The 19,160-nt window shown below is 43.7% G+C and overlaps 1 protein-coding gene across 14 annotated transcripts in view; it reads left to right on the forward strand.

Moving 5' to 3' along the window:
• The first annotated feature begins 243 nt into the window (after positions 1–243).
• Positions 244–19,160, forward strand: part of LOC100359008 (F-box DNA helicase 1) — an 87,978-nt gene continuing 69,061 nt past the window's right edge. For 3 of the 14 annotated variants that reach the window (XR_011381591.1, XM_070055792.1, XM_070055790.1), the window contains exons 1-5: positions 265–453; positions 7,971–8,126; positions 11,200–11,813; positions 18,492–18,622; positions 18,726–18,861. Coding sequence is in view for 13 of the 14 variants with exons in the window: in XM_070055792.1 (XP_069911893.1) it covers position 453; positions 7,971–8,126; positions 11,200–11,813; positions 18,492–18,622; positions 18,726–18,861 (1,038 nt within the window). In the remaining variant the exon portion in view is untranslated. Of the gene's footprint in view, positions 1,012–2,638; positions 2,726–7,970; positions 8,127–8,835; positions 9,810–10,075; positions 11,814–18,491; positions 18,623–18,725; positions 18,862–19,160 lie in introns of those variants that run through there. The other 11 variants (XM_070055801.1, XM_070055794.1, XM_070055800.1 and 8 more) reach the window with 10 other exon arrangements.

Genomic DNA, 19,160 nt, shown 5'->3' on the forward strand with positions numbered 1-19,160 from the left:
GGGTGGTGTTCCATTGCTCCACCTTCTCCCAACCCCTTCAGCAGCACTCTCCGCCTCCTCGCCTGCCCGCAGACCTGGGGACCAGCGGAGCTCTAAGGAACTCTGGGAAAGTTGCCCCTCTCCTCGGGGGCCCGACCGGAAGCTCAGACCAGGCGTGGTGCGCTAGTGACGGCCGCGCCCCCTTTGGAGCGCATTTCTATTGGTAGCGGCGGCTGACCGTCAGCGCGCCCCTTCCGGTTGCCCGTCCCGATTGGCTCCAGAGGCGATCCGTCGGCTCGGGCGGCGGATGCTACACTCGGCTGCTGCGGGGTGGAGCTCGCGGAGGAAGTCGGCGGCTGTCAGAGATCACGGTCCAGCCTGGAGGAGGAGCTGGGTGGTTGGAGACGCTGGGCTGTGGGGCCGGCGGCGGCGGCGGCTGCGGCAGCGTCGGCAGCCCCAGTCCGGAGCGCCAAAGTGCGTGAGGCCGCGGACGTGGCACGGAGTGCGGGCGGGTGTCAGCCGTGCGCGGAACTTACCCTTGTGGGGGTCCTGCGCTGGGGTTCCGGTCTCGGGGTGGGGGGTCAGTGGGTCTGCTGGGAGAGCCCGGCCAAGCCCTGGCTGAACCTGGGTGAAGGGGCGCGGCCCCGGCCGGCAGCGGGCAGGTGGAGGGCGCTGCAGGCTGTGCATCGGGGCGGCTGGGGTTCCGCGTGAGCTCGGGCCAGGCCCTCGACCCCTCACTGCTCCGTGGGGCCCAGAAGGGGTAGCTCGGCGTTTCTCGGCGACTGGAAGAGGTGGCACGGTAGACGTGGCCGCAGCTGTTGGCAAGCCCGGCTTTCGTTTTGTATTCCGATGTTTTGACCTTGGGCGAGTCGTTTTTTGTTGCCTTGTTTGCCCTTGCTTTTTTTGGTAGCCTCCTCCCTCCTTGTCCGAAGATAAGGTTAAGGTGATGTGGGAAGGCCTTGAACTTTTGGGCTACACTGAGCTCTTAAAAAACAAACAAAAAAAAGACTATGGGTGAATGAAGAGATTTGGGTAGGTGTTGACGTTCCTTACCTGACCTTATGGATAGTGGTTGTTTGCCTCTTGATGTTGTCAGCTCCTTTAGAGGGTAAGAGGAGAGTTGCTGCTTTGTGCCTGGGTTGTAAACAAATACCCTTTACATTTGATATTGCACTCTGTGGTTTGCAGAGCACTTTACATTAATTATCTCATCCGCAAACGATCCTGCAGAGCATCGCTCTGGTTTTACAAGTGAGGGAAGTGGGCCTTCTTGAGGATAGTGGTTCTTTCTATTAGTGATTCTTTCTATATTATAAGTGCGGGCAAGAAGATCTTCTGGAAGGAAAGGTGGTAACATCTACAGAGTGTCCTACTGCCTGACACTGCAGAAATAGGCAGAGATAAAATAAAGAGAGATCTCTGGTAAGGGTCAGTGAAAGGAAGCCAGTCAGTTTGGTTAACTTCCTGAATAATATGTGCAGTCACTGGGGACAGAATAAGTCCTAGTTACCAGCTTTGCCAAAGTTACAGTTTCATTTATCCTGTCACTCTCCACCCACTCCCCAAACTCTCCTCCCCAAAAGTAGGGAATGAGTAAAGGTGCTTTGAAATGTGCAAACCTTAGGACATGCCAAGCAGTGTTCTTACTGCTTGCTCTTGGAGTCAGTGCAAATTGGAAGTTAAGGCATCCAGGAACTTCATACTTTTTTTTGCTATTAATCCTCCTGTCCATCCCCCATGGTTCTGATTATAAATGACCTTCCTTTGCTTGCTTCATGTCTCCAGTTTCCTTTGATTTTTCAGCAAAATTGAGATACATGGGCCGACAGTCAGATGGAATATTGAAAATGTAGGACAGTTTGCTACTTAATTGGTGTTCCAGATGCAATTCAGCTTCTCCTGTGTTCTTTATAAACGTCTTTTGGCCTGTGTCCCCTCTTTGGATAACAGGAAAATTCAGTATGTGACTTCACACAGTCCCTGTGGTTTTCCTGGAGCACAAGCTTGGTGTAGGGAGAGGATCTGCAAGTAAGCGAAGAGACAGGTGGAGCTTTTCCCAGTTGGACTACCCTTTTCTTTGGGACTTTGTGGTTTGACCTTATTGTCCATTTCACATGGCGTTGTGGTTGGTGTTGTGATTTGTTACCTGGATGTCTTTCCTTTTTTTCATGTTGCATTTCCTGAGCATTCAGCTGTGGCCACTGGAATACTGATTGGTTGACATGTTTTGTGATTTGTGAGTGTGCATAGACACCAAACACTCTCATGAGACTTAGAATTCCAATTTCAGATTTGTTGCCAACATTTGCTCTGCTTACTACATTTCTGTATCCCTTATAGGCTGATTTGTATTTGGAAGCTGAACTTGGATTCAGTTTTACTGTTCTGGTTGTGAAATTACTTCTAGAAATTTGTCTATTACCAAAGCATCACAAACCTTACGTCTTCATCTATCATTCACCTGCCTTTTGAAGACCAGTCTGCTATTTCATAATACTTCCTGGAGCTTAACCTAATATTCCATAGATATCTTTAAAACAGGAAAAATAATTAGCATCCCGCTCACTCCAGAAAAGAGCAATTAAAACAACACTGTTTCTCTTTTATTCTTATAATAGAAATATGTTATCTCTTCTGCTCTTTCTTTTTCTCCTAACAGTCCTGTCAGAAAGGCTTCTTGAGACTCTGCCCAGTTGCCCTCTGCCCAATTTCTGTTGCTCTCCGGCCTTTACCGACTCTTGCCTAGGTTGGTACAGTGATTTTATGACTTGTCTTCCTGACAACTTGCATGTCTGTTCGTCCTCTGTGAATGACTAGGTAATGACTCTTGTTGAAAACTGGGTGAAACCTTGAATGGCCTACATGATAAAGTGCAGTCTCTTTAGCAGTGTGGTTAAGGACCTGTGTAGTGGTAGCTCCAGATTCTTCCAGATGTGTCTCCCATCATTCTTCATCTTGGAACCTCGTGTTCTGACAAAACCCACCTTTTTGGCCACACCAAAGCTTTGTTATTTCTCCATATTTTTGCACATATTGGTTTTTCTGCCTAACTGAATCCCATTCATTTTTCAAGGCTCAGCTCTTTATAAAGCCTTTTGGAAGTTCTTCAACTCAATGTACTGTTCCAGTTCTTTAACTCTTATTTGCTATTTATTTATCTGCTTTGGTTTATTACCATGCCATTTCATGGATGCATTTATCTAATATTTACAGTGCCTATGTTTAATAATCTGTGTTTGTTTTGATAGCCACCTTGTGTTCAGGCTTATTCATTTGTGTGTCCTCAGTGTCTAAAATGATTTTTAACACCAAGGATACTGCCAAGAGAAAGCCATCATGGAGTTTATAATTAATCTGGGGCAGAGTAGACACTGAAAAGTGGTTATGGAATCAATTGTCAATAGAGAAAGCCTTTAAATATATACAAATATGTCCTGGACAGTGAATAGTAATTTCTTTTTTTGCCACTTCTTCCTATCCTTGCAAGAAACATACAGTGTGAAATCCTTGCTCACTATAAAGAATGAGTGCTGTCTTTCAGGGTGTGAAATGATCTGCAGAACATGGAGCCTGTTGACTTGGACATTTCGGGTTTAGAGATAAACAGGATACGGTGGCTGGCAAGTGGCTGAGTCAGCAGTGAATACCCAGGGAAAGAGCTACAGGGGCAGTTTGTTTTCTTTCTACATGTTTTTAGAGTTAATGCGAACAAAATATTTGGAAGTTTTTCCCACTTTGAGTCTACTGTACTTAGTGGTGTTCTCCTTATAGTTACATCTTCGAAATACTTTTTGGCTACTAAATTTCTTTGGTTTTGATATTTCAGTTTTGGTTTTTTTTTTTTTTAAGTGTTACACAAATTATACTTGAGGTTTTTCAGAAGCTGAATCAAAGCTTCCTGGCTATAGCAAGGATAATGTTATGCAAAAAAGCACCCTGGATTTGGGGAGTCAGAAGACTGAGTTATTGTTCTGGCACTGTCACTTGGGCACTGTGTTGTGACTTTGAGTGGTCTTCTCTGAGCCCTCATGGCACTGTTTTGTTTTGTTTGAAAGACAGGGAGAGGTTCACTCCCCAAATGCCTGTAGCAGCCAAAGCTGGGCTGAGGGTGGGAGCCAAGAACTTAATAGAGGTCTCCCACTTGGGTGGCAGGACCCCAATTACTTCAGCCATTACTTCTGCCTCCCAGGATCTGCTTTAGTAGGAAAGTGGAGTCAGGAGCCAGAGGCCATGGGTGTCTTACCCAGTGGTTCCACTGCTAGGCCAGACGCTTCCCCGTGCCAAAGTTTACTTGTGGCACAATTGTAAGAGTGCTGTGAGAGTGCAGCAAGAAGCTGTAAAGCACTTAGGAGCTGTAAGAGAGTTTCAAGCTTCAAAGCCACAGAAGGCCTAAACTGTAGAAGAAAGCTGTCTAGTGCATGTGTTTGTTTAGTCAGCCATTGTTTATGAAGCCATATATGTTGGATGCTGGAAAGAAGACATATTAAATACATCCTTATATAAGTCATTGCTGTTAATAATGACAAGGTAACAACACTGTTACCAGTACGTATGGGGCCGGTGCTGTGGCGCAGCCAGTTAAAGCCCTGGCCTGAGGCGCCAGCATGCCATATGGGCACTGGTTCCAGTCCCGGCTGCTCCTCTTCTGATCCAGCTCTCTGCTGTGGCCTGGGAGAGCAGTAGAATATGGCCCAAGTCCTTGGGCCCCTGCACCCATGTGGGAGACCCGGAGGAAGCTCCTGGCTCCTGGCTTCGGATTGGTGCAGCTCTGGCCAGTGCAGCCATTTGGGTAGTGAACCAGCAGATGGAAGACCTCTCTCTCTCTCTCTCTCTCTCTCTCTCTCTGCCTCTCCTTCTCTCTGTGTAACTCTGACTTTCAAATAAATAAGTAAATCTTTAAAAAAAAAATGGGCTAAGATGGAACAGAGCATCATGAAGGTGAAGAGATTTAATGATTAGCGAATGGCCAGACTGAAAGTGCTCAAGGTGATGACTACCATGAAGTCAGACAGCAAAGATCAGGAACCCAAGGTGCCAGTGGTCTGCTGAGCTGGGGCCAAAAGCTCAGAATTAGCAGAAATATGTGTCCCCTGGAAAGGGAGTCCCCGAGAGTTAGGGGACAGAGAGAAGTTGTACTTTTTTTTTTTTTAAATTTTTTGACAGGCAGAGTGGACAGTGAGAGAGAGACAGAGAGAAAGGTCTTCCTTTGCCGTTGGTTCACTCTCCAATGGCCGCCGCAGCCGGCGTGCTGCGGCCGGCGCACCGCGCTGATCCGATGGCAGGAGCCAGGAGCCAGGTGCTTTTCCTGGTCTCCCATGGGGTGCAGGGCCCAAGCACCTGGGCCATCCTCCACTGCACTCCCTGGCCACAGCAGAGGGCTGGCCTGGAAGAGGGGCAACCGGGACAGAATCCGGCGCCCCGACCGGGACTAGAACCCGGTGTGCCGGCGCCGCTAGGCGGAGGATTAGCCTCGTGAGCCGCGGCGCCGGCCCGAGAAGTTGTACTTCTAAGGGAGCATCTCAGAAAAGTCAGGATGGGAACAGGCTTACTCATACTCAGCAAAGTTCTATTTGACAAATGGTTTTTGTACATTCTCAGTTTTCCTGCCTTAACACCTGAGAAATATGACAGTTTTTTAAAAAAAGATTTTTATTTATTTATTTAAGAGACAGATCTTCCATCCGTTGGTTCACTCCCCAAATGGCTATAACAACCTGTCCTGGGCCAAGCCAAAGCCTCCCAGGTGGCTGGCAAGGGCCCAAGTATTTGGGCCACCTTCTGCTACCTTCTCAGGCTGATTAGTAGGAAGCCAGATCAGAAGTGTAGGAGCCAAGACTCCTGGATGGCTTGACCCACTGCACCAGAATGCTGGACCCTGGCAGTTGACACGTTTCTATTAGTCACTATGGTAGAATCTCGAAGGGGGGTACAGTTTCCCACTTTGGTACACAGGAGATTAATTTGAGCATCTCCAGTGGCCTCATACAGTTTGAGAAGCTTCATAAGCCACTTTAATCTCTCTCCATCCTCAGGGACCCCTATGTTAGACGTAGCTTTTATTTATGTGTCTGTGTTTCCCATATCACACTTGAACTTAGCTCCTTAAACAGTCACAAGCAGCTTCTTCTAACATTAAATTCTCTCTAAGAGAGGCGTAAAGTCCACTCACAGTAAAAGGAAGGAGGAAGATTTTATAGAAGAGGTAACACTTGAGCATCTTTGTTTTGATAGTTACATTTGAGCTGCTACTTTAAAAGCTATTAATAAGAAGATGGGTTAGAATTTCAGTATATTTTTTAAAAAAATTTTAGCATGACTATTAATGCTATTAAAGTGAAACTTACATGCCTTTTAGAAGGAAACACTCAGACTGATGTAGGAGTCATATGATTTTCCTTAAAGCATTTTATTTATTTGAAAGGTACAGCAACAGAGAGAGAAGGAGAGATGGAAAAGTCTTTCATAGTTTGTTCACTCCCCAAGTGACTATAAAAAGCTAAGAACCATGGCTGGCACTGTGGCATAATAGGTTAAGCTGCCATCTGCTGTGCCAGCATCCCATATGGGAACTGGTTTGAGTCCTGGCTGCTGCACTTCCAATCCAGCTTCCTGCCAAAGGCCTGGGAAAACAGCAGAAGACCCAAGTGGTTAGGCCCCTGCACCCACATGGGAGACCCAGAAGAAGCTTCTGGCTTTGGCATGGCCCAGCCCCAGCCATTGCAGTTATTTGGGGAGTGAACCAACAGATGGAAGTTCTATCTTGTTCTCCTCTTTCTCTCTGTAACTCTTTCTTTAAAAAAAATAAAAATAAAAATAAAAAAAGCTGGGTCCCTGGAACTCCATCCTCATCTTCCCACGTGGGTGTCAGGGGCCAAAGCACTTGGGCCATCTTCTGCCTTCCCAGGTATATTAGCCAGGAGCTGTATCAGAAGCAGATTAGCTGGGGCTGAAACCAGCTCTCTGGTATGGATTACTGGCATCACAAGTGGCAGGTCAATCTACTGCACTACAGTGCTGGCTCCATCATCTGCTACTTTCCCAGGCACATTAGCAGGGAGCTGGATTGGAATTATAGCAGCTGGTACTTGAACCCACACTGTGATATGGGATGCTGGTGTGTTGTAAACAGCAGCTTAACCTACCATGCCACATGCCAGCTGCCTCCTCAGTGTTTTTTAACAGAATATCATTACTATAGTTAGTTGACTGCGAAAGGCTAGGATACAGCCATTCTTCAATTTTAAAGGAAAATTTCCAAGCTTCATTATACATGTATGAATACCTCTGCTATACAAAGTTGTTAATTTCTGTTTTGTGTAACTATTTCCGATAGCCAGATTTCAGAGTACGTTATAGATGTACAAGGGTGGACATCAGAATTCTTGACTGAATCTAATGTTCTAATTGGTTATGTGTCTCATTGTTGACGTGCAAAAGTCTTATGTATGTTACCTGAGTTAACTACTCAGCTGAGCAGGTCTATGGTTGGCTCCAAGGTCCAGTATCATACAAATATGAGTGGCTTGATTTTAATCTTATTCCTGCATACTTTTAACAGCTTTCTAAAAGTATTTAAAAGCTTTTCCTCTTTAGGCCAGTTTGATAATAAACATTCTTCTATTTACACAAAATGGCCTCTGTCTATTGGTAACTTTTACATCTCCAATTCTGATTATAGACATTGGCAACTTCATTTTCAATGAGTGAGTCATGGTCAAAGCTTCTAGAAGGTATAGACAGGAGAAAACTCATTTTAGAATCTTAAAGTGTCATTTTAGGATTCTTAAATTCTAAGGAGGAAATACTGAGAAATTATGAGATGACTAAAAGTTGGTGGATATAGCCAAGGCAGAATGGACTGGTGGGGTTATCTACAGAATTGCTCATCAGTTACTGTATTACTAAAAAATAAGTATCATTTGCTGGCTGGCTTTTAGAATTGGCCATAACTAATGAGTATCTCATTTCTTCTGCCTTTTGGTACAAAACAGTGAGACGGTTTAAGCGGAAGCAGCTAACAGCCATCGACTGCCAACATTTGGCTCGGAGTCACTTGTCTGTGACCCAGCCCTTCTGTCAGAGATGGACAAACAGAGATCCGAACCATGGTCTTTATCCTAGACCCAGAACAAAAAGAGGGAGGAGGGGTATGTCTTCCAGAAAGTATTTTATGTTTAAAAATCTTTTATCTGTTGTGGCCTCTCAATATCTGCCATTTTAGATGTATCTGTAAATATGGCTGCTCTGATTTTAGTCCTGTTGAAATGATTCAATACTTTTGTGCATTATTTATAAGTCTTCCTTAAAAATTATTTTTAAAAATTTATTTATTTGAAAGGCAGAATTACTGAGAGAGAGAGAGAGATTTTTTTTTTTTTTTTTTTTTTTTTTTTTTTTGACAGGCAGAGTGGACAGTGAGAGAGAGACAGAGAGAGAAAGGTCTTCCTTTGCCGTTGGATCACCCTCCAATGGCCGCCGCTGCAGCCAGCGCACCGCGCTGATCCGATGGCAGGAGCCAGGATCCAGGTGCTTTTCCTGGTCTCCCATGGGGTGCAGGGCCCAAGCACCTGGGCCATCCTCCACTGCACTCCCTGGCCATAGCAGAGAGCTGGCCTGGAAGAGGGGCAACCGGGACAGAATCCGGCGCCCCAACCGGGACTAGAACCCAGTGTGCCGGCACCGCATGGTGGAGGATTAGCCTATTGAGCCACGGCGCCGGCTCGAGAGAGAGAGAGATCTTGCATCTTCTGGTTCACTCTCCAAATGGCTACAATGGCCAGGAACTGGACTAGACTAAAGCCAGGAACCGGAACTCCTTCTGGGTCTCTCATATGAGTGGCAAGGACCCAAATACTCGGGCCACCTTCCTCTACTTCCCTAGGCACATTAGAAAGGAGATGAATCAGAAGTGAAGCAGCCAGGACTTGAATCAGTGCCCCAAGGGGCTGCTGGTGTCACAGGCTGCAGCTTAACCTGCTGTACCACAATGCCAGCCCCGGAAAATTCTGACTTGCTATAATGGTTGGTAAAAAAAAAAAAAAAAAAAAAAAAAAAAAAAGGAAAATATGATAAAGTGAATATCATTAGCTTGTAAAAATTCTAAAGTGATAGGAGATATGGCCAATGTCACCATTATTCCAATCCAGAAACACTGTGATTACTTGGCTCATCATTAGTCACCTTTGTCTAGTCCATCACTAGGTCTACTGTGTTATTATTTTTCCTCTGAAATGTTCTTTTCTCCAATATCTTCATGGTAGACGTGCCCTTTGTCACCTAGTACCTAAACCACTGCAGGAACCCTTCTTCTTGACTCCAGAGTTTATTTCTTCCAAATCAACTAGAACATATGTCACTGAGTGAATATTCTTAAATATGATTGTTTTCTATAATGTCATAGCTGTTCTAAAGAACCTGCAGTAAAATGTTTTCCTGTTCCTCTGATGGCTTCAAGCTCACACTTGCAATCACCTGATATTTGTTATTAATCATGAAGGTTCCACTTTTGACAGTTTGGTTTCCTATGCCTCTACATATCAAATGAATGCCACTTTTTTTTTTTTTTTTTTTTTTTGTGACAGGCATAGTGGACAGTGAGAGAGACAGAGAGAAAGGTCTTCCTTTGCCGTTGGTTCACTCTCCAATGGCCGCCGCGGCCGGCGCGCTGTGGCCGGCGCACCGCGCTGATCCGATGATCCGATGGCAGGAGCCAGGTACTTATCCTGGTCTCCCATGGGGTGCAGGGTCCAAGTACTTGGGCCATCCTCCACTGCACTCCCTGGCCACAGCAGAGGGCTGGCCTGGAAGAGGGGCAACCGGGACAGAATCTGGTGCCCCGACCGGGACTAGAACCCGGTGTGCCGGTGCCGCAAGGCAGAGGATTAGCCTAGTGAGCCGCGGCGCCGGCCACCACTTTTGTTAATAATGATCCATAATCCACCCATTAATACAATCTGGATTGCCTTTCTTCTCTTTAATGTGTGTTAATTTCATAACCCAACTCAAATAGTCACTATACAGTCACTATAGTCAGTGCACAATAAATATTGTGTGTTTTTCACTTTTGGAAACCACTGAAACCAATTGTATGAGGCAGTTTTAAACTTAATGATGTGTTGTCTGATTTACTTTGTTTTTTATGTCTGAGGCAGTTTCTTCTTTACTGCCAAGGGGCTATGTAACTTGGTGCTAGGCATGTATAGGTTAATAACTGTGTGACTGAATTCAGCAATTAGGAAATATTGTGATTTAACCCATGCCTGTTGACTTCAACACTCAGTTTCCAACACATTGTCCAAAAAGTAGTTACAATTGTTTTTGTTTTTCCTAATACAGAAAAAAAATTAGCTTCAATTCTATAAATTCTATTAAAGTCTAGCCATAGTTTCCATCTATTCGCTTTCCAAAGTGAGCATTTTGGCCATTTCCATTTAGAAAAGAACCATATGTATTAATGTGTAACTGGTGAGGTGTTTAAATACTTCTTAGCATTTTTAAAAATAATTTTAGGAGTTTGAAAATGCTGTGATGCTGTGTGAAATCACCATTTGGACTTCCCTTACATTCCTGAAAGGTCTGGAGGTCAGGTCCCATATTATTTTTCACTCTCTAGTTGTCTCAGAATCACAGGTGCTCAGTAAATGCCAACTGAATCAGAATAGAAGAGATTAAGTAGCCCTGTAATAATGTGAAAATAATTCTGGTTTCCTCCTTTTTATCTAAAAAATAATGTGTCAGCTTCACAGGAGAAAATTCAAAGAATTTAACTCCATCAAATCAGAAAAGTGGGATTTCCTGCATCCTGATAACCAAGAGCATGTCCTTTTCTACTTAACCAGACTCAGACTTCCTGTTGAAAGAATGAGCAGGAGAGGTGCATCTTGTGATTTGCTGTGTGACTATGAGCAGTTATTTCCTTTCTATCTGTCCATTCAGGTGTTCTGTGTGTAGCATATGACTGCTCTGTACTTATACATTGCAAGGTATAAGGTGGGCCATCATGCATCTGAAGACAGGTTTCTGTGTCTCCCTAAATGTGTTCCTGATCATATGACAGAGCCAAATGCACAAAAAGATGATTTTTGCATTATCTATTTATATGACTAGCTCATAAATATATCCCTGTCTCTTTCTTCTATTAGCAATAGATAACTAAAAATCAGATTGCCTTATTTGGGTCAGCAGGCATTGACCGTTCATTTCTCATTTGTTTTGTGTGAGTTCTCCGTACAGGTCAAGGATGTCAAAGACACAACTCTGAGTTCTTCCTAGCTGGCCAGCAGCAGTGCACCAATGACATGGCCAAAAGCAGTTCTGTTGGCCAGGACAGCTATCAGGACTCCGAGAGTGACATGATCGTTCCTGCTGAAAGCAGTTGTTCTCTTCCTCAGAGAGGTGACAGAGAAGTGAGACTGGGCTCATCAGGTTCTGCTCTGCCTGTCAGGAAGCGGTCTCTATCCTTTGAGGACGAGAATCTTCAGGCTACAGAGACCAATCAGTGTGATGGAATTTCTAAGAAAATCCCACGGCATCATGTGTCCCTGTCATGCACAAGGCCTAAGGAGGCCAGACAAGAAGCAGAGGACCGTTTGTCATGTCTCTCTGCAGAATCTGGAGAAACTGACCAAGACATTGAAGACATTGGTCCTGATCCCATTCCTGACTCTTACTATGGGCTTTTTGGAACCTTAAACTGCGAAGAAGCTCCAAGCCACATTTGTAGCCTGCCTAGGGAAGTTCTGAGACACATCTTTGCCTTCCTCCCAGTGGAAGACCTCTATTGCAATCTGAGCTTGGTGTGCCATCTTTGGAGGGAGATCATCAGTGACCCGCTGGTGAGTACAGTGCTCAGAGTTAGTGATATGTCCTCTGAAAGCACATAAATTCATTTAATGCATAGTTCTGATCAGAGAATCTCTTCAGAAATGGTGGTTTCTCCAGTGGCTCTGTGGCATAGTAGGTGTATGGGCACCGATTCATGTCTGGGCTGCTCTTCTTCTGATCCAGCTCTTTGCTGTGTCCTGGGAAATCAATGGAGGATGGCCCAGGTGTTTGGACCCCAGCACCCACGTGGGAGATCCGGAGTTACAGAATTTCACATACTCTTTTAGAAAGCCTTTCTCTCCACTTCAGGATATTAGCTCTTTGATAGAGGCTGGGTGCTGAAAGCTTGTTCTAATTAGTTTTGTATTCTCTACTGGGCTTCACCATTCTTTATGGTAGGTGATTAATAAATAAATGTTGCAGTAAGCCACCCAAAGTACTTTTTGAGATTGGTATATTGGGCAACATATAGAAAAATATCTTGGTGCTACAGTTAGTCATAATACTGCTCTTTCTCCCAGCCCTTTCCATTGTTGTTTAGTTTTACCCTCATTCCGCATTCTTTTTTGCCTAGGAGAATGTTTTGCTTAGCTTATACCAGGGTATGTCAAAAAGTTTGTGGGAAAATGGAACTAAATGATTTTGTGGGGAAAACTTTTTTTTTATTATTATTTTTTACTTTTTGACAGGCAGAGTGGACAGTGAGAGAGAGAGAGACAGAGAGAAAGGTCTTCCTTTGCTGTTGGTTCACCCTCCAATGGCCGCCACAGCTAGTGCGCTGCGGCTGGCGCACTGCACTGATCCGATGGCAGGAGCCAGGTACTTATCCTGGTCTCCCATGGGGTGCAGGGCCCAAGTACCTGGGCCATCCTCCACTGCACTCCCTGGCCACAGCAGAGAGCTGGCCTAGAAGAGGGGCAACCAGGACAGAATCCGAAGCCCCGACTGGGACTAGAACCCGGTGTGCCGGTGCCGCAAGGCAGAGGATTAGCCTAGTGAGCCGTGGCGCTGGCGGAAAACATTTTTTTGAAATCCATGCATAGTTTCTTCATAACATGTATTTTCCACTAACTTTTTGAAAACCCCTCATGTATCCCTGAGACTATTGGGAATAAGTGTCAGATGTAGAGGTCAACTCTCCCTTCATCTACAATGAAGTTTTAAAAATTTAGGAATGGAGTGCAGGACAAGATACTTTGAGACTTAGTAAAATTTTCTCCTAAGCACAGGAGATTTTAAAGGAAATTTCATGTTACTCTAGCTTCATTCTTTTCTTGGTGACTTAGTTTCTAGGTTTTGAAAAATGTCATTCTGCTTTTAGATGCTTGTGCCATAGTATTTCTCTTTTTAAAATGTCTGTTGATGTATTTATTTTTATTTGAAAGGCAGAGAGAAAGATAAAGCTTCCATCTGCTAGTTGACTCCCTAAATGCCTGCAACTGCCAAGATGGGTCAGGCCGAAGTTGGGAGCCTAGAATTCAGTCAGGGTTCCTAAATGGGTATGAAGGACCCAAATACTTGTGCTATCATTTGCTGTCCCTCAGGGTGTGATTAGCAGGAAACTGGAGTTGGTTGCAGGGCTGGAACTTGTACCCGGGCTCCATTATGGGATTCAGGTGTGACAAACAGCAACTTAAGCACTGCACCAAATACCCACCTCCATGTGTCCTAGTATTTCTTCTCCCCACTAAATTGAGATTTCTAGTATGAACAGAATAGTTGTAGATGGAAATAAATGAGGGTTTTCTTCATTCTGCTTGCAAAGATTTTTGGGGGACTATGTCCCAGCTTATACTTATCTCTTGAAATGTTAGACAAATACTATTTTTGTCATCACTACTAGTGACGTGGTCCATTTATTTTCAGTTGTCTGTCAGCTGTCGTATTCTTTTCTTGTAGTATCTGTCTAGTTCTTGTTCAGGGTAATACTTACCTCATAGAATGAGTTTGAAAATGTTTCCTTCTCTCCCATTTTTTGAGCATGAGGAGTATTGGTGTTAATTATTGCCTATAAATGATCAGAAGAATGGGGCCGGCGTGGTGTAGTGGGTTAATGCTCTGACCTGAAGTGCTGGCATCCCATATGGGTGCCGGTTCGAGACCCAGCTGCTCCACTTCCTGTCCAGCTCTCTGCTATGGCCCGGGAAAAGCAGTAGAAGATGGCCCAAGTCCTTGGTCCCCTGCACCCACGTGGGAGACTGGGAAGAAGCTCCTGGCTCCTGGCTTCGGATCGTCACAGCTCTGGCTGTTGCGGCCATCTGGGGAGTGAGCCATCAGATGAAAGACCTCTCTCTCTCTCTCTCTCTCTCTCTTTCTCTCTCTCTCTCTCTGCCTCTCCTCATTCTATGTAACTCTGACATTCAAATAAATAAATCTTTTTTTTTAATTTTCTTTTTTTTATTTTTTAACTTTTATTTAGTAAATATAAATTTTCAAAATACAGCTTTTGGATTACAGTGGCTTTTTCCAACCCCTAACTTCCCTCCTACCCACAACCCTCCCATCTCCCACTCCCTCTCCCATCCCATTCACATCAAGATTCATTTTCAATTCTCTTTATATACAGAAGATCAATTTTGTATATATTAAGTAAAGATTTCAACAGTTTGCACCCACACAGAAGCACAAAGTGTAAAGTACTGTTTGAGTACTAGTTATAGCATTAATTTACATTGTACAACACATTAAGGACAGAGATCCTACATGGGGAGTAAGTACACAGTGACTCCTGTTGTTGACTTAACAATTGACACTCTTGTTTATGGCGTCAGTAATCACCCAAGGCTCTTGTCATGAGTTGCCAAGGCTATGGAAGCATTTTGAGTTTGCCAACTCTGATCTTATTTAGACAAGGTCATAGTCAGAGTGAAAGTTCTCTCCTCCCTTCAGAGAAAGGTACCTCCTTCTTTGATGGCCCGTTCTTTCCACTGGGATCTCACTCACAGAGATCTTTTATTTAGGTTTGTTTTTGTTTTTTTTTGTTTGTTTTTTGTTTTGGCCAGAATGTCTTGGCTTTCCATGCCTGAAATACTCTCCTGGGCTCTTCACCCAGATCCAAATGCCTTAAGGGCTGATTCTGAGGCCAGAGTGCTGTTTAGGACATCTGCCATTCTGAGTCTGCTATGTATCCTGCTTCCCATGTTGGATTGTTCTCTCCTTTTTAATTCTTTCAGTTAGTATTGGCAGAGATTAGTCTTGTTTATGTGATCCCTTTGATTCTTAATCCTTGCATTATGATCAATTGTGAACTGAAACTAATCACTTTCACTAGTGAGATGACATTGGTGCATGCCACCTTGATGGGATTGAGTTGGAATCCCCTGGCACGTTTCTAACTCTACTGTTTGGGGCAAGTCCGATTGAGCATGTCCCAAACTGTACATCTCCTCCCTCTCTTATTCCCATTCTCATATATAACAGGGATCACTTTTCAGTTAAATTTAAACACCTAAGAATAATTGTGTGTTAATTGAAGAGTTCAACCAATAGTATTAAGTAGAACAACAACAACAAAAAAATACTGGCCAGTGCCACGGCTCACTAGGCTAATCCTCCTCCTGCAGCGCTGGTACGCCGGGTTCTAGTCCCAGTTGGGGTGCTGGATTCTATCCCAGTTGCTCCTCTTCCAGTCCAGCTCTCTGCTGTGGCCCAGGAAGACAGTGGAGGATGGCCCAAGTCCTTGGGCTCTGTACCCACATGGGAGACCAGGAGGAAGCACCTGGCTCCTGGCTTTAGATTGGCACAGTGCGCTGGCCGTGGCGGCCATTTTAGGGGTGAACCAATGGAAGGAAGACCTTTCTCTCTGTCTCTCTCTCTCACTGTCTAACTCTGCCTGTCAAAAAAAAAAAAAAATACTAAAAGGGATAAAGTATTAAGTTGTACATCAACAATCAGGACAAGGGCTGATCAAGTCACACTTTCTCATAGTGTCCATTTCACGTTTCCTGTTGAAGTGAAAGACTCTTGAAAGACAATCTTCTAAAAAAAAAAAAAAAATGATTGGTAGAGTTTGCCTGTGAAGCCATCTGGTCCCTGTCTTTTCTTTGTTGGGAGGTTTTGATGAATGATTAAGTCTCTTTACTCAATTTTGATCTGTTCAAATTTTCTATTTCCTAATGGTTCAGTCCTGGCAGGTTGTATGTTTCTTTGAATTTGTTCATTTCTTCTGAGTTATTAATTTGTTGGTATTAGTTGTCCATAGTATTCTTTTATAATCCTTTTATTTCTGTAGTATCAGTTGTAATTTCCCTTCTTTCACTGTTGATTAGTTATTTCAGTTTTCTTTCTTTATTTTTTCCTTTTAAGATTTATTTATTTATTTGAAAGGCTGAATTACTGAGAGAGAAGGGACAGAGAGAAATCTTCTATTCCACTGGTTCACTCCCCAGATTGCTGCAACAGCTGGGATTGGGCCAGGCTGAAGCCAGGAAGCAGGAGCTTCCTCCGGGTCTGCCACATGGGTGGCAGGGGCCCAAGCAATTGGCACATCTTCCACTGTTTTCCCAGGCTCATTAACAGGGAGCTGGCTAGGAAGTGGTGTAGACAAGACTTGAATTGGTGCCCGTATGGGATGCTGGCATCACAGGCAGCAGCTTAATCTGCTGTGCTGCACCACCAGCCCCCTTTCTTTTCTTTTTTTCTAGATAAGGGTTTCTCAATGCTATTTTTCAAAAAGCAGCTCTTAGTTTTCTTGATTTTTTTTCAAGATTTATTTATTTATTTGGAAGTCAGAGTTGAGAAAGAGAGAGAAGGAGAAGCAGAGAGAGAGAGAGGTCCTCATCCATTGGTTCACTCCCCAGTTGGCTGCAGCAGCCAAAGCTGCGCTGATCCGAAGCCAGGAGCTTCTTCTGGATCTCCCACATGGGTACAGGAGCCTAAGGACTTGAGCCATCTTCCACTGCTTTCCCAGGCCACAGCAGAGAGCTGAATAGGAAGAGGAACAGCCAGGACTCAAACCGGTGCCCATGTGGGATGCTGGTACTGCAGACGTGGCTTTACCTGCTATGCCACAGCGCTGGTCCCTCGTTTTTTGTTTTTTGTTTTTTTTTTTTTTTTTTTTTTAAGTTAGACTATATTTGATTTCTTTTTACTGAAATCCTTATTTCTTTTCTTCTAACTTTGGGCTTAGTTTGTTCTTTTTCTTTACCTTTTTAAAATAAAATTTATTTATTTATTTAAAGGCAGAGTTATAGAGAGAGAGGGAGGGTGGGAGAACCAGAGAGAGATTGACCATCTGCTGGTTCACTCCCCAAATGGTTGCAACAGCCAGGGCTAGGCCAGGCCAAAGCCTTCCTAGCCAAGAGCTAGGAAATTCATCCGGGTCTCCCAAGTGGGTATGAGACACAAGTACTTGAGCCATCCTCTGCTGCTTTCCTAGGCCATTAGCAGAGAGCTGGATTGGAAGTGGAGCAGCCGGGACTCAAATCATCATCCATATCAAATGCCGGTTCGGCAGGTGGCAGCTTAATCCACTGTGCCACACAGGTCCAGTTTCTTTTTCTAGTTCCTTGAAGGGTAAAGCTAGGTTGTTGATCTCAGATCTGTCTTTTTTTAGGCATTTATAACAATAAACTTCCCATTTAGCACTGCTTTTACTACATCCCATATATTTTGGTATGCTGTGTTTTTGTTCTTTATCTCAAGGTATTTTCTAATTTTCTTTGAGATGTCCTCTCTTTCATCCCATTTGTTAATTGTTTAAAGATTGTGTTGCTTAATTTCCATGTTTTTATGGATTGTCTAGTTTTTCTTCTGCCATTGATTTTATCTCACTGTGATTGAAAGAGATACTTTATGTAATTTCAGTCTTAAAATTAGTTTGTTTTGTGGTGTAACTTGTGGCATATTCCATATGTACGCCACAAGATGGTACATTCTGCTGCTGTTAGATGGAGTTGTCTGCGTACATCTATTAGGTCTCATTAATCTACAGTATTGTTCAAGTCCTCTTATTTCATTATTCAACCTCTGAGTGGATCTTCCTCCCAGTATTGAAATTGGGATATGGAAATCTCCTATTATCATTGTGTTTCTGTGTATTTCTCCCTTCAGTTCTGTCCTTGTTTACATTATGTATTTAATAGCTCTGATGGGTACATATAGATTAATAATTATTATTTGTATTTAGTGAGTTGATTATTATTCTAAACTGTCATTCTTTGTCTCTCGTAACAGTTTCTGACTTGAAGTTCATTCCACCTTATGTGTAGACACAGTTTTCATTATTTTCTCCTTGTTGAAATTCTGTCATTAGTGTCTTGATGTTTCAGATAGAGAGACTGAAGCAGTAGCTTTTCCCTAATTGGTGTTAGAACCAGAACTAAGACTTAGTGCTCCTTATTTCTTTTTTTTTAACTTTTATTTAATAAATATAAATTTCGAAAGTGCAACTTTTGGATTACAGTGGTTTTCCCCCTATAACCTCCCTCCCACCCACAAACCATCTCATCTCCTACTCCCTCTCCCATCCCATTCTTCATTAAGATTCATTTTTAATTATCTTTATATACAGAAGATCAACTTAGTATATACTAAGTAAAGATTTCGACAGATAGCAGTGCTCCTCATTTCTAACCAAACGTTGTATAACATTTATTCCTGATTTGCTCAGCTTTTGAATTCTGAGCTAATCTTTCTAAATGTCATTGCCTGCCTGTTGTTTGTTTGTTTGTTTGTTTTTAATTACATAGTTCATTCCTTGGAAAAAGTTATATCATCGATACCTAATGAATGAGGAGCAAGCTGTCAGCAAAGTGGATGGCATCCTGTTGAACTGTGGCATAGAAAAGGAGTCAGACTTGTGTGTACTGAACCTCATACGGTAAGTTTCTTTTTTCCTGTGAGGAAGTGTTTTGGAAATCCCTTCTCATATATCAGTACTTATGGCCACCTATCTTATGGCCTCGGCTGTGGATGTTTTGCAGGTACACAGCTACTACTAAATGCTCCCCAAGTGTGGATCCTGAGGGGGCGCTGTGGAGTCTGCGGGACCATCCTCTCCGTCCTGAGGCAGAGGCCTGTGTGCGCCAACACCTGCCTGACCTCTACGTGGCTGCTGGGGTATGCTATAAAGGATCGTGGGGGAAAGTAGAAGGTTTTTCATTGGAAGAAAGCATGTTGGTGATTAGATTTTTGTTAAGGATTTATTTTTTTATTTGAAAGTCAGAGTTACACAGAGAGCGAAGGAGAGGCAGAGAGAGAGAGAGAAGTTTTCCATCCACTGGTTCACTCCCCAATTGGTTGCAACAGCTGGAGCTGAGCCAGTCCGAAGCCAGGAGTCAGGAGTTTCTTCTGGGTCACCCATGTGGGTCAGGGGTCCAAGGCCTTGGACCATCTTCCACTGCTTTCCCAGGCCATAG

Source organism: Oryctolagus cuniculus, chromosome 13 (assembly GCF_964237555.1).
Source record: "Oryctolagus cuniculus chromosome 13, mOryCun1.1, whole genome shotgun sequence".
Classification (NCBI taxonomy): Eukaryota; Metazoa; Chordata; class Mammalia; order Lagomorpha; family Leporidae; genus Oryctolagus; species Oryctolagus cuniculus.